The sequence below is a fragment of the Juglans regia genome, chromosome 11 (genome assembly GCF_001411555.2).
Source record: "Juglans regia cultivar Chandler chromosome 11, Walnut 2.0, whole genome shotgun sequence".
Taxonomy (NCBI): Eukaryota; Viridiplantae; Streptophyta; class Magnoliopsida; order Fagales; family Juglandaceae; genus Juglans; species Juglans regia.
The window spans coordinates 27473382-27489301 of record NC_049911.1 but is presented as its reverse complement, the minus strand read 5'-3'; the positions used below and the strand labels follow the sequence as shown (position 1 = coordinate 27489301).

The 15920-nt window shown below is 36.0% G+C and overlaps 1 protein-coding gene across 4 annotated transcripts; it reads right to left on the bottom strand.

Annotated features, from left to right (window-relative positions):
* Window positions 1-112: 112 nt before the first annotated feature.
* LOC109011481 (Fanconi anemia group J protein homolog) lies at window positions 113-15920 on the bottom strand. 4 transcript variants are annotated; one of them, XM_018992714.2, is made up of 28 exons: window positions 15525-15920; window positions 14961-15054; window positions 14095-14170; window positions 12252-12316; window positions 12102-12146; window positions 11896-11996; window positions 11674-11815; window positions 11242-11303; window positions 11082-11155; window positions 10929-10999; window positions 7511-7598; window positions 7352-7424; window positions 7160-7255; window positions 6742-6847; window positions 6226-6319; window positions 6060-6143; window positions 5817-5973; window positions 5411-5604; window positions 4828-4872; window positions 4610-4638; window positions 4398-4519; window positions 4158-4205; window positions 3379-3506; window positions 3000-3292; window positions 1501-2437; window positions 1300-1371; window positions 760-876; window positions 113-672 (listed from the first exon to the last, which is right to left on the bottom strand). In XM_018992714.2, exons 1-28 carry the CDS (start codon window positions 15865-15867, stop codon window positions 628-630), a joined length of 3801 nt encoding a protein of 1266 aa, XP_018848259.1. In that variant the 5' UTR covers window positions 15868-15920; the 3' UTR covers window positions 113-627. The 4 variants fall into 4 exon arrangements, with proteins under 4 accessions (XP_018848259.1, XP_018848260.1, XP_035551266.1 ...); XM_018992715.2 differs by having other exon boundaries at window positions 3379-3503; window positions 15525-15919; XM_035695373.1 differs by having other exon boundaries at window positions 14961-15064; window positions 15525-15705.

Genomic DNA, 15920 nt, shown 5'->3' with positions numbered 1-15920 from the left:
TACGCATCTACTTTGTGTTTGTTTACCTGAGAACACAAAAAGGCCGGCCTAGATGGGCCCGCAATTTCTCACTACTACTTGACTGTGAGAATTCACACCTCTCTAATCTTAATCGTGACTAAAAGCTCTTAATCTGTAAAGTAATTCCAAAATACTACAAAAACAATGCCTTAGCTTTGTTGATATAAACAAAAGGCCAGAGATACAAATGTTGAGCCCGTTTCATAGCCGTTTAAATTACAACCAGAAAACTGAAGTTTGCCCAATCCAACTGGCTTTAACTTATAATGAACTGCAAAGCCATAAATCCAACATGCTTCCAAATTCATCATAATAATGCAACGTGAAATACCTCCCCTTTAGAGACATTGGAAGATTGCTACTTTGCTAGATCAGCTGCTGCCAGGTAATTTGCCAGTGGCTTCACTTCCAGAACTATATCAGAAAAACAGATTACACCTGTAACCCAATGCCAAATCTGTGCATTATCAAGGCAGCTCCAGTGACGCTCATCAACTGGAAATTCAAATTTCAGAAGCAACATCTTGTGTGGAGAAGCACATCATCTCCCCAATACACATAATGTGCAACCAAACGTGCATTTTGAAATCCTGTATGCTTTCAGCATCAATCCTCTGCACTGGAAAGCAGGCCTTTCTTTGGTAGTCTTAACTGCAACATTTCAAACAATAAATCTTTTTGCTTCTAACCAAGTAAATGTCCCAAAATCAAGAGCTGGAGACATCTATAAGTTTCTACCTTTGATTTTGTAGTCCTCCAGCCTTCCAATTTCTGCTGGGGGGAGTATGAGAATTTATCAATAGAACTCAAGATGGCCATTTTTTCCATGCCAGAGCCACTGACCGACAAGAAATTCTACAATCATGCAGAGAAATTTTATTTTCCTTTTCTGAAGGGAATCATGAAATTTATACTTCAAGTAACTTATGAAAATGTAAATTTTTCGGACAGATTGACAAAATAAATCTTCTCTATTTTAATAAACAGCCAAAATAAGATTTTTACCGACCAAACCTTATAGGAACGGGAATCTTGCGATTTACTACCTACTAAAAAATGCTCCTGAACAAAGAGATCCTGGAATTTCAAACTCATTGTCAATTTCACTTTTTTTCCTGCCATTCATCTGCCTACTACAATGCAGAAGGCAATAATTTCCAATTTTTAATTCCTAATATATCTTCTTCACCTTAGAAACTCACATGCACCTCAGCACAGGGGGCACATTTTGACAAAATATAAATATATACCCACTAAAGCAGTATAGCACAATCTTACCTTTCCCTTTGTAACCTTGTCCCTTGAAGCTTCAAGATTCTCAATTTCCAAACGCTCAGGGTAAAGCAATATCTGCTCATGATTTTTAGTCAGAAATAAAATTCTACTTTGAAGTGTTAACTAAATCAGGATGATGGCATAAAACAAGTGCAAGTATCAAGCACAATCAAATTACCTATAAGCACGAGTAAAATGAGATACCTTGTTAAGTAACTGAACATTTGATGCATCAGTTGCCACAATCTGCACACCAAGACAAATGCAAGGGTTCCTGCAGGAAGGACAGAAAATAGTGTTGAATACACACCCATCTTCTTCACGCCAAATGCCGTGTCCTGGAGCACCTTCAATAGTTCTGGAGCAGAGTTCAGGATGAACAGATGATGTATCTGTCATGAACACTTGTATGCTTCTAGGTGTGTCCATAGAACATTTCATATTTTCATTTAAAAGAGATGCTGGGTAAGATTTCGATGATGAAGTTAACGAGCACATTACATACAGATCATTTTCAGGAAGACCCAATGGGCTTTTGCAGAGTGAACAAGAAACTTTTAGTCTTTTCTCCATCACAGGAACAGAAGACATGCATGGAGTGCCATAATCATCGTTTGTGAGCAATTGAGAAACATTTGAAATTTTCAATTTCTGATCTGCACAATTAGACTCACAACCAAATTCAATTCTGCGATTTGAGTCTCTGCTAGCCATTGAGCTTCTCATGAAACTCGAACAGACAAGAGTTTTAGCACTGGGGTCATCAGACTGTTCATCTTGTGTAAGGTCAATATGAAGAGATGCCATGGACTTTCTCCGTTTTTGGGTATGAGAATTGACACTCAAATTCAAATAAGATTCTATTTCCGGCGTAACGCTGCAGGTGTTCATAGTGATATTTTTATCAGGAGTAACTACAACTGAACACTGGGTTTCAGAAAGAGCTTTGCCTGGACAAGATAAACAAATTGAGGGAACCGATACTTGATCTAAAAACTCTGTGGAAGCCTCAATTATGGTTGAGCTAGAATAATCATCCTTAAGGAAGGATCCTGGACTAGCTGTAGTACATGGGGTTTCCTTGACAAGAGAAACCTCTGGATCTTCATGAGAGAAAGACATGGATAAAGCCTCTGTACACCTGCAAATGGATACCTCTTACCTTGTAATGGAGTTGTAACTGGAGACACATTATTATTACACCAGGATGGAAGATGTTTCATTAACTATCCAGCTATATACTTAAAAAATGAGATTTAGACGGACAATGTTGAAAGGCAAGTCAGGGGCCTAAAAAATGCATTCAAAACCCCTCTGATCAATGTTTTATATTTTTATGCATAAAGATAAGTGCGTGAACTATGTTAATGTGACGGGTCAAATCCCAAAGGAGTAGAAATCAAGTTAACTCACATAATGCATTGCTCCCCTAACTTCAATGAAGTTCTTACTCTCTGGCTTTCAGTATTACTACCTTCTGGCCTTTTATTTTACTCCCTTTTGGATGGTAGCAGGGGACCTTTAAACTTTCTGCAGATGCTAGTTTCATGCTCATCTCTTATATCTAATTGAATTCAAAAATTTGATCCAGAAACCTCAAAAGGAGACAGCTACCAACCATTTTACCAGAACACCAGTGGCCGGTCCAATTATCTAGAATATGCTAGTAGTTAATAAAATGAACAGTGGGATTCCAGAGCTACCTTGTTTCTTTCTGAAAACTGCATTCAAGATCAATATATGCAAAGTTAGTGCCCTCATCCACTTTCAGAGATGCATGAACTTCTGCATCTCCATGAGATTTCTGCCCACAAGGGGAAGCGTCATAATTTTTCACAGGAATTACTTTTTGTCCACAATGATCAGACTTGTTCAGTTTCCGACTTTCCTTTCTTCCAAACTCTTCACTTTGACCCTTCCCAATCATACTTTCAGACTTTTCTTCGTTATTGTCAATATTCTGCAAGACATTTATTGTACTCTTCCCTATCCGTTCCTGCAAGCACATTGACCACTTAGAATATATAGTTCATCCAACAACTTAACTCATGAAATAGATTAAGAACCAAAAATGGGAAGTACCTTGACATCCTTGAAAAAAGATTTTAATCCCTCCATTGATACTTCAAATCTTTCATATTGTCTAATTGAATTCCTGAGCCACTTTGATACGTATGCTCTATTCCTTTCTTCGTGATACCGCTCATCTGCTTGCAAAAAATAATTCCCTACAAAGTCAACGCTAACTGGGTGGCAATCGACATGCAAAATATGCCATCAAAGAAATACCAATCATGGAATATTTGCCTCACCATAAATGCCCAACACAAATAGTAACAACATCAATTAAATTTGAAGACAAATGCTGAATTTAAGCTCAACTAGCCAAACATAAATATAAGTAAAATAAAATGCTGGTTGCCTCAGCAGCCTGCAGAAGCTGTATGGTGAAGGTAAGTCTACCAAAGTTCAATACAATAAGACTTTTTAAGAAATCTTATCACACTTCCTGGTTGGACATAGGCAATATCTTTCTGGATACTGTTTGTTCCCATGGGAAATATTTCTAGGAGCTATATTTCCCAAGAACATATAAAATCTGGATGTTCTCAAAACAAGTGTAAGGATCGAACCCTTGGCTGCAAACAATTTCTAGGAGCCATCGGACCGGGCAAATTTTCCCTTAAATTACCTAAGGAAGTTGAGGGAAACTCCTTGCCAAGAAGGGCTTGTGCACCCTTGAGATTAGTCGGGATTTTGTTCCGGACACCCAATGCAAATAAATATATAATCTGGGTATATATAATTACTAATGAAGCCAACTAAAAGGACAAAGAAATCAGTAAGCTCAAAACATTTACCTAATAGGATGATGGCTCCATAATCAAACATATGTCGTATGCAACGTCCTATAGAAAGTAAAAGGCAGTTATTATCATGATAAATTATCAACAAGAGTAAGAATTATTAGATATGCATAGAAACTTATCATTTATGTAAAACAAAAAAATTTTCAAGTAAAGTATGATAGCAGGATAAATATAACACCTCATATCAAATTCAAGATAGAAACATTGAGTTAAAACCATGACAGAGCATACCTGCAGCTTGATTTAGGGCTCGGAAGGCTTGGTGGCAGTACCATTCATTCCCACTTAAAAGACTTTTGGATGATTTATGTGTATCATTATATTTCTTCTTTAATGCAACTTGAATATCATTTCTGATAAGAACTTCAATCAATCAGAAATCACGGCTTGTATAATAGGATATTTCTTCCACACAGAACTTTAAGAAAGGAAAGAACCCTTACATGTTTGGAAAAGGAATTCCAACAATTATCTGAGATAGTCAAGATCATACGTATTCAATAGACAACAATCATTTTTCACATGTATCAACAGTTAACAATCATAAAAGCTGAATAGATATGTTTCTAATTTAAATGAATGCTTTACTTTCTTTTTAAAAAAAAAAACTGTTATCATATAGAGACTAAACAACAGGTGTCAAAGGGGGCAAAAAGGATACAACCACCCGAGCATTATCATCTGAGAAGTCAATTCCCTCGGAAACCTGCAGGCATAGTATAATGACCGAGCACATTCAGACTCAACAAAAGGTCATATTCATACATTGTTTATAAGTCCACATGTTGGTTTTTATAGTGATAGAATGACATGGTCCCCTTTGTCTATGATAATAGAAAAACTTTTGGAATTTCTAAAAAATATTTTTTGGGGCAAATGAATAGAAAAGGTTCGGTGTCTCATGGAATCCATCTCCTTCAACACACCCCTGCCACTCTACATATAAATTTCCAGTAGTACCTACCGCATACCATTCAACTACATCTGAATCACATCAAACTAGCTGCCAAGGCATCGAACAGCTAGACCACTTTTTGTTATGTACAAATATGGGCATTCTGGCTCCAGAACATAAGTTGCAACAGTAACTAAATACAGCAGAAGATCAAATCGGCCCGGAACTTTCATGTTATTACAAGCATTAAAACTGGCATACAAGCCAAAATAAATACATTGGAGTGGAAGACAGCGCCAACCATTGCTAAAATTCCCTTTTTCCAAAGTGAATAAATATAATTATGTACCTTTCCTCGGAAAACTGCAAGAAATGCAGCTCCTTCCTTGGAATTATCAGGGGACTCAACTGCATTTACATGATTAAGGCCTGTTTTCTTAGCCCGTCGTTTTCTCCCCAAAACAGGTTTATTTCCTTGACGAATTGAGTCGTAATAACCTTTCAAAACATGCTCAAAATCATCTTGGCTTCCTCCTCTTGGCTCTGCACTAACAAGTGCAAAATAATATAACTAAAATTTTTATTAAGAGACAATAAAAATAATCAAGCCAAGTATGATGCAAGTAAGATGAACTCAACTTTAGCCTCACCACTAAAAGACAGCACACAGGAACTTAACATTCTTCATTAGATTTTCTTAAGGAATATTTGCATATTATAAGATAATAAGCACGAGGAAGAAAGGGAAGTCTTACCAACAAAAAGGGATTTTTTTGCATTTAGTTGTGACCATTGGCCAGTTTCACACCAACGCTTGCATAGTTTCTCCATTAGCTTATAACTTGGAAAGAACACTAGACAGCCGCCTGGAACAATCTTAAAAATCTCCTCTAAAGATCTTCCGACTGCATCCTTAAAATCATAACAGTAACTTATGTACAAATGAGAAGATATAATTACCAAATCAATTAAAAATCAACGATAATCCACAGATATACCTGAAATGCATATGCATCTGCTGTCTTATAACTTGCATTCAGTGGATAATTACCCGGGCCAGTGGAGATTATAGCAGGCCACACCTGCAGTGACAAAGTTAATTCCATAACTAGAACAATTGTTGAACCAATGAACAATACAGGAGCAAAGAAATGTCATTTGAACCTGTGACTCAACATCAATTACATGTGGAGCTTCCAGACAAGTACCAAACTGAACTCCAAGCTCGGATGAAAAAGAATTCATTGGTGACAGAGTCCTAAATCACCAAAACAAACTAGCTGAGTAATATTGTAAAAGAGAAATTCTATGTAACGGTAATGACAATGGAGCAAACTGCACGGAACTGAACAGAGCAAAATCAACAATATGTGAGCCCCCCCAAATTGCAGCACAGTATGTCACATCCTATATGTCAATTTGCATTTGAGAGAGATTGGAATTAAGAGTGTGTGTGGATAGAATTGTTCTGCTAACTGATTGAAATTGCTGAGGTCCTACTGGTAAGAACATGACCACCCAACCCAGATAGGCCAAGCTCATGAACATGTAGCCAGAAAGCTATGTTCAAAAGAATAACATGAATTTGTATAAGCAGCATAACCCATACTGTGAAATGGTAATTAAGGATCACTGCCTCAAACACAGTTAGAAGCCAGGTGTGCTAAGCAGTATGCTTACCCTGATGTTAACACGACTGACAGCGAAAGATCAGCAATATCTCTAAAAACAACAGCTGGATTCAGGCACCACAAACTTAGAGTGTGTGTCCAATTGCCAGCTTTTCCTGATACAGTATCAAAACCAATGATAGTGACATGACAACAAAAATAGCTGCAGCTGTAACTAATCTCACAAAAACTTTTATTTTTTTTTTATTGGCACCAAATGTCCAAGAACAAAGTCCCGACTAATCCCGAATCTCACGAAAAATTTTATAAAGAGACAGAATGGTAACCGACCAAATATCTATAGCAATAAGAACAGAAAGTGATTTAGGAAAGAAAAAAACCATAAAAATTACTGGGACAATGGCCAATTATTTTATGTATCATCACATAGTTAACGTTCAAAAAAACCTATGACATATACCACTCACCAGCATCTCTTTTAATGTATCGTTGTAAAGCCAGCTGATAATCAAAAGTGTGACACCCCTTTCTAGAGAAAAAATAAGTTAGAGAAGAGAATAATCCTGCACAGCATTGCCAAAAAAGGTAATCAGATGTGAAGCTTCAATGACCGGTAGATAAGCTCAGGATACATAAACATGAATATATGAAGCCTGTACCTTCCAGGGTCATCACCGACATGCCACTTAAATGTGCTACATCTGATTCTGCATCTGAAGCAGCTTTGATTGCCTTGAAAAAAAAAATATTACATTTCAGCAAAAACTTATAAGAATCCAGAGCCAATAAATTTATAAAAACTCAAGTATTTGAAATACCTTTGTGGCACATTCTAGCAAGATTGGGAAGCACTGCTGTGAAATATTAGCTTCTTGGAGCTCTCTCAAAGCCTTACCACCGGTCCAACTATGACATATATTAAGCAAAATAAAAATGAACAGATCAATACTTATGATTCTCTTTTACTTTCTCTGCAATTGGAATGATGAATCTTTATTGAACACAATGGCCATGAATGCAATGGTGAAAAGAAGACAGAATAAATTGACTGTTTTCATGAGAAAGATATCATTAAGGATTTATCACATAAGTACAGAGTCTCTAGGACATAAACATACTTGATAAATATTTCATATCAAGTTTAAATACTGCTCATGGTTTAAATATTCAGATACCGGAAGTTACACCGACGGACTCTCCCGTTGTTTCACTGGTGGTTTTGCCGGCATGTTCAAATCTGAAGGTTTTAACTGGGACAGAATGTGACGATGTCGCCTTCTCCTCTGCTCCCCCTAACCTCAAAAATTTATTGGTAAACCCAGTATGTGTTTCTGGATGTAATGGTGGAGTGCATCAGGATGAGGACTTTCTGTTTAATCTGATGGCGGAACATGAGTCTATAATTTTGGGGGAAGACCATAGTTGTGCTGAGATGCAGTTGGTTTTAAGGGATATGGAGAATCTGGTTTTTAATCAGACCGAGATGGAAAAGATGGGTGATCATCTGCTGCCCTTATGTACTCTGCTCCCGGGGGTAAATTTGGCTGGGTGCTCAAGAAGGTCCAAGAAATCCAGGAGTGCTTGGGGATTTTGAAGACCAATTCAGTGCCTTACTTATTGCCATTGAAGGGCCATCATTCGTTTGCTAAATCAGCATCAAAAAAAGAAAGAGAGTTGAAGAGACTTACCTGTACAATAAACTGACGCAAAGGAGGGGAGTATAAGTCGTGGAAGGAATAAGGCGAGGGTTTCTAATCTTGCTTTATGACGCCCAAGATTCTTTCGAGAGTGTTGTGAGGTTGTGAAGGGGGACATTGTGAGCATTTTTCATGAGTTCTTTGCCCATAAAAAGTTTGAGACATGTCTCAATACGACTTGTCTAGCACTCATACCTAAAAAGGCAAGGGCAACGGATGTCAAGGATTTTCATCCTATTAGCCTTATAAATGCGGTGTACAAGATTAGCTCCAAAGTTCTTGCTAACTGTATGAGTACGGTTATGGAGAAGATTATTTCAAAACCTCAAAATGCTTTTGTTAAGGGACATCAAATCCTTGATTTGGTTCTTATTGCAAATAAATGTTTGGAGAATAGATTGAGAATGGGAGTGCCATGTATTTTATGTAAGCTAGCTATGGAAAAAGCTTTCCATTGCCGACTAGTGTGGCAAATCAAATTGAGCAGATTTTCCATGCCTTATTGTGGGGAGGAAATGGAAACGAGACTAAGGAGATACTTGAAAAATGAGATGAGATGAGAATTTTGTGAATAGTAGTAAGATGGTTTGAGTTGAGATATTTTATTGGGTTTTGGGAAATAAGAGAGAAAAAGTTGAATAAAAAGTATTATGAAGTTAAAATATTGTTAGAATATCATTTTTGTTTTGAAATTTGAAAAAATAAAATTTTTTTTTTTTTTAAGTTTGGGAAAGTTGTAATGATTAGGTAGTGATTAGATAAAAATGTTAAATATTTGAAATTAAAAAGTGTTTGTGTTTGAGTGATATTTGAGAAGAAAATTATGAAAATTTTTTAGATAAGATGAGATGAGATGAGATTGTTTCCCAAACATGCCCTTGTTCCACTTCGTCATGTAGAATAAGGTATGCATATCGATCTCTAGTAGAGGGTTGAGAATTCGTAATTTGAGAATTTTTTTTTATGACAAGGGAACCACTCCACGATAGAGCCCTTAGGACTCACCCATAGAACCTAAACCCTCAGGGAGACTGGCACAGCAACCCACCGCCATGGCCTTCCACTTAAATCAAAGTTTGATCCCAGGGAGAATCAAACCTGTGGCTTAAGGCTCATGCACATAAGTTTGCCCCTACCACTTGGGCTACCCACGGGTGGGTATTTGAGAATCTTTAATAAGGCACTTATTAGGAAGTGGTATGGATGTATCATCAAGAAAAGGAGCCTTTATGGAAGACTATTATTAAGTTGAAGTATGAGAATCTGCAAGTGTCAGTGTTCAAATGAAGTGAGAAGTGTGCATGGTGCTGATTTGTGGAAGAATATTAGAAATGGATGGGATGATTTTGCTCTATTCATTAATTTTGAGGTTGGTGATGGTGCATTGTTCTGTTCCTGTCCAGAAAAATGTAGGGTAAGCCTTTAAGCCTAAGGGCTCATTTGGGAAGTGAGATGAGATTATAATTTTGTGAACAATAGTAAGATAGTTTGTGAATGGTAGTGATATAATTTGAGTTGAGTATTTTTTGACTTTGAGTTTTGGGAAAAGAGAGAGAAAATTTTGAATAAAAAATATTATAAAATTAAAATATTTTTAAAATATAGTTTTATAATATTATTTTGGTTTAGGAATTTGAAAATGTTGAATTATTTTTTATTTTTTGTTTGAAATTTTGAAAAAATTGTAATGATTAGTTTGAAAATCTTGTATTTGAATTATGTTTAGGAAGGAGACGGGATGAGAAGATAATTTTTGGATGAGATCTATTTCCAAACAAGCCCTTAATCTTACATGCAAACAAGTGTCTTTTCTTAAAAGAAGCAAATAATTGTAGAAACTCTTAATCCATGAGCTAACAACAATGAGGTGGACCAAAAATATATTTTATATTAAACCACAGATAGCGCCCTTGGAAAGCAAGTGTATAAATCATAGAAGAGGAAAAAATTGATATTATAAGTAATCGAACCATATTTTATTGGAGCCCACACCTCATATGTGTACATTACAATAGAAATCCCTCAAAATTGATAACATACCCATGACCATAATGCATTGCATTGTGAAATTCCAAAATCATAGCAGCCTATACTTAATTGAAGTACATGATGAACATCAGCAAAATGTGATTAAGGGAAGAATGACATTATTTTTTTCTAGTAGAAAGAAGCCAGTGGAGAAAAGTAGAATATATCCCTTAAGAGAAATGATAATTGCAGTCGTGAGTGTGCAAGCGTCGTGCAGTCACTTTAAAAAAATGAATAAATATGGAACCCACATGAAAAGAAATTAATTTTTTAATAGTGAACCCTACTCTTTTTCAAAGCCGACTGCACGGCGTTTGCGCATTCCACGACTGTATGTAGCATTACTCATCCCTTAAAAGCAATAGAATATCTTGGGCTGATTGAATTTTTATATTGAATTTTTTGAACATCAGCTTCTAAGGGATTTAGACGGCATCACAATTATTGAATACCTTGAAATAAAGAATTTCAGAAACAAAGATTTAGAGGAGCATAAAACAAGTTAACTCACCAGGAGACGTGATGTTGAAACTCATGCTTTTCTAATGTAATTTTCCTCCGCTCAATCCAATTAATAAGGTCCTAGAAATTACTGGCACATTTAGATCATTTAATCATCAATGAATTGTGGAACAAACTATTGTCATATTGCCCAAGCAATTACCTGTGTCATTTCATGTAAAGGTTGATAAGTTAAAACATCAACTCCGCAGAGTTGCTCTAGTTCCATCTGCAATTCTTCCAAAAGGTACTACAACTATAAGAAACTAACTTATAAAATCATGAAATAGAAAGCATAGTCGTTTCATAACCTCATAACCTACTATGCAAAACGTCTTCTTCAACATCCACACTGCCAGCATCACGAGCAATATCCTCTATATTGCTGTAAACAAGTTAAACCAGTTTAGAACTACTAGAAATATCCTCACATCTCACCATATTCATGTATCAGGTAATCAGAGAGAACTACTAGTAATATTTTTTTTATAAGTAGTACTCCTAGAAATTCAAAAACATACAAGGCAACAAAGAAAGAATTGAAAATCCCAACCAACAAACTTGCCTATGCTTCCAAAACCAGTGTGGAAAAATGACATTTCACAATTTAGAAATTCACCAACTATCATTCATTTTATAAATAGTCCAAGTAATAAACTGTAAACTTACCATTTATTTTATTTTTCTACACATTCAACAACCAGAGAGAAGATCATGAAATGTTAAACTTAATCCAGAGAGTTTATAAAACATACTGGGCTTCATCAAGAATCACAATGGCTCCTTTAATATCCACTTCCATTGCTCCACGGATGACTGGATTAATGATGTAGTTGTATGGGCAGAAAACTAATTGTGCATCATCTGCCATTGAACGTGCTGCATAATATGAACAACCTAGAGAAGGAAGAAAAGATGATGTAAGATTTGTTAAAAATAGAAATATATATATATAATACAAAATACAATAAATGAACCTTTCACAACTTGCCCAACTTTTACAAGATCTTCTATATCATGGGCCTCATGGCAACCTCCTTTCTGAAGGGATGGATGACCTTTGACTTTGTGTACATTTCTGTTGGTAATAAAATTATCCGATTGCCATTATGCCAACTTATTACACTAGTGTAAACCAAGATAACTAAGATGAGGAAAGCATGTGATAAGAGATGTAACTCACTTAAATTCTGGGCATCCTACTTCTCGATTACTCAAAAGCAATTTGCTGGATAATCCCAAACCATTTTCAGAAAGGAAAAATGGAAGGTAATTTTCTCACAAGCAAGGAAAAAAACAAAATACAAAAGAAGCCATAAGTTTAGAAGTGCACCATTCTTCATCAATATTATCTTTCCCACGAATATGCTTGTTTGTGCAATAATGCTTTCGTGATGCCTGGAAGGGAGAGAGACAAAGAAACAGACAACATTACTATGCGGTCACTGTAAGCTTGAACTAGGGAAAAACCATGTAAAACAAAACATTATTCGAGAGTGGGAGTACATGTGAATATACATTAGTCCAAAGGGTTCTGGTTCAAACAGCTATACATCAAATATTTTTTTTATAACCCAAGGGGGGCTTCATTGAAAGCTGTTATTGACTCAGAGTTTGGTGAAGCATGGGGTGGATCATGCTCGAATGATGTGTGCAGATCACATGGGGTGGGTCTTTGGAAACACATAAGAAGAGAATGGGAGACTTTCTTTAGATGCACGCATATTGAGGTGGGTGATGGCTACCGGGTCAAGTTTTGGCATGACGTATGGTGCAGTGATCAGAGCCTCAAATACACATTTCCCAAGTTAATAGAAATCGCATGAGCTAATAGCTCCCCTCGATGGAATGTCAATTTCACCAGAGTAGCGCATGATTGGGAGTTGGATGTCATCATTGAGTTCTTTGTTTTACCATATTCCACAAGAGTGACAATAGGGGCTATGAACAAGATCAATTGGAGCCTCTACAAAAAAAGGTTAATTCACCGTTAGATAGTTCTATCATAATTTGACTAGCCAACTCAATAATTCCTTTCTGTGGAGGAAGATATGGAAGACTAAAGCACCTATGAAAGTAGATGTCTTTGTCTAAACAGCTTTTTCTTTAGGAAAGATCCTTACTATAGACAACCTAAGGAAACCTCAAATCAAGTTGTAGGATTGGTGTTGCATGTCTATGAAGAATGGGGGAATGGCAGATCACTTGTTTTTACACTGCGAGGTGGCCAAAACCATGTGGAATGATTTTTTTGTGGGAATGGGTTTAACATGGATTATGCCTAGAAGGCTGATGGATTTCCTAGCAAGTTGTAGTCGTCTCCAAGGAAATCCACAAAGTGACTGCAACATGGAAGATGGTCCCTATATGTATGTGTTGGTGTATTTGGAGGGAAAGAAATAATAAAAGTGTTTTGAATACTGCAAGAGGACGGTGGATGAATTGATTACTACTTGCTAAGATATATATTATAAATATATATAATATGAATTGCAAACAAGTTAAACCAGTTCATTACTACTTAAAGTTTTGAATACGCTGGAATTAGTCATATTGGGCATCGGGGAGAGAGAGAGAGAGAGAGAGAGAGAGAGAGAGAGAGAGGAAGACCATGCCTTTTGTTATGAATAAAACTCATTGATTACCAATTAAAAAAATTTATAGGCATATCGCATATTAAATAATGACTAAATAACATTCCAAAAACTTTTTGTGGTCAAGAAAATTCCTAATTTAGTTGACAACTGCTAACAAGGACAGCATATCCCAGTTAATGATTAAATGTTTATTTATTTGTCCAGGACAACATAAGGAGAGCAAAATTGATCTCGACTGTTATTCAAACAAATATGACCAATCCAAATTTTTCCAATATATATTAAGCAATAACAATGTTTGTTCCATAACCAGATTCAATGCCCAATCCAAAAATGCTTGCAAGTGTCAGGCATGTGGCTACCATTAGCATGCATTCTAAAAGAATCTAGAAAAATGATTTATTCGCTAATAATGAAAGTTCTATTAGGTTGATGAACAGGTCACAATCAAGAAAAAAGACAATTTGCAAGGGGAGGACTAGTAAAAAATTTCCAGGCTGTAAGTGAAACATGAATGTGTGGGCATGTGTGAAATTTGTGATTGCTGAATACAAACTGAAAAGGAAAAGGCAAACCTACCAAAACTGCCATTGGCACTCGATAAGCAGTTTTCCGGTATTCACGAATCACTTGAGAAATTTGTGAATGTGTCCTCCTTAAAAAAGAGAAGATAGTTTATAATACTTTGAGAATTGAATTCAACATTTGACAACCCAGTAAGCAATTTTTTTATACTCTTGAGATTGTAAAATCTTCTTTCAATGTTCACAAATAATCAAATGAAAAATACAAAATGACTGATTTCACTTGACCTAAATAATTTATAATGTCTAGTTTCAGCTAAAATTGTTGCTAATAATAATCAGAAAAGAAATAACTCACAACCAATTTCAAATTAAAATTGTAAAACCTGAGGAATTCATACTAGAGTGAAACTATAATTTTACATTTAAAAAATCATTATCACAACATCAAAGTAATATAGTGAGGCTATGCCTACTTTTCTCATCAATAAAATTCTTCTGTACTGATAAAAAAACATTGAAGTAAGTGTTGAAATCAAGTATTCGACTAAATAAAGTAATTGAATACAACCTAATATGGGAAGCTATACTATAAAGTTGATACTATTCATGAAACGCAAGATCATAACATGGAAAATAAACTAAATAACTATTACATTTTTGCCTTTGTAAATACTACAAAGAGATTTCATTGTCACTATACAGATTTTTATGAAGTGGTCGTCAGATGTTTTTTGTGGAGTTTTTAGAACAGCTCTCCTTGCTTTCAAAAGCAATACTACAAACTTAATAAATAAACATAGAAAATAAATAAAATAGTCCTGAGTAGTAACAGATAGGATAGAACTGCCTATATTTAATAAAAATCCTATTTACTGATAAAAATAAATAAAAAAATAAAAAGTTAGGATAGAACTTTACGATGCATAATAAATGGTAGGTGTTGTCGGTTTCTTTTGGTTCTTGGTTTTTGCTGCAGATTGAGCTGGCTCCACAATTTCTGACCCTGGGTTACCTAATAAAAACTGTAATGTCAGTGGCATAGTGCATCGACTAAGAAATAGAAATAATGAATAAAGGATTGTTTGACCATATTTTTCACTCTAATAATCAGAAACCAGAATTCATCAATTAGAAACTCCTTTTAAAAAAAAATCAGAATGCAGGTTTCACACCTGCTTCGAAACCACAAGGTAAAAGGCCAGTAGGAAAGGTTTTACTCTATGTTCCTTTCTTCTAAATTTGCAATAACCAAACAAAGATCCAATATTAACGCTTTAGGTTTAATACGAATGGCTAATTTCTCACTTTCTCGGAATCCCTAACAGCGTGAGATATATATTATAATTATGCAATATGAACGTATTAGGGTTTAAATTGTTTATAATATATATTTCTTTGATAATGCATTAGGGTTTAAATTTGATAATATCATTTTGTTATAATGTAGTAGGGTTTAAATCAATCATTAAATTCTTGATTTACCTGAAGGCTCCACTTCCGGAACAAATCCGCCACCGTAAGCCAGAGGATCCGTGACCGCCTCCGGAGCAGGCTTCGACTGAGAAAGATTCCCATACTGATTCTTCAACTTATAGTTCTGCTGCCATGCGAGGCTCGAGCAGAGAAGCGATAGCGATTTGCCGGTACCGGTCGGGGACTCTAGGAGCGCATGGCAGTGGCCCTCTCTCTGGGCTCGATCCAGCGTGGATATGACGCGGCCCATGAACGCAAGCTGCGACCCGTACGGTCGGTAGGGGAATTCCACTTGAATGCCTCCGATGTGGTACACATTCTTATGGTTCGGTCCTGAAGTTGCAGAGGCCATTTCTTGGCGCTCTGGCGATGATCTTTAGAAGAAGAAAACGTTGTCAGGCTTTG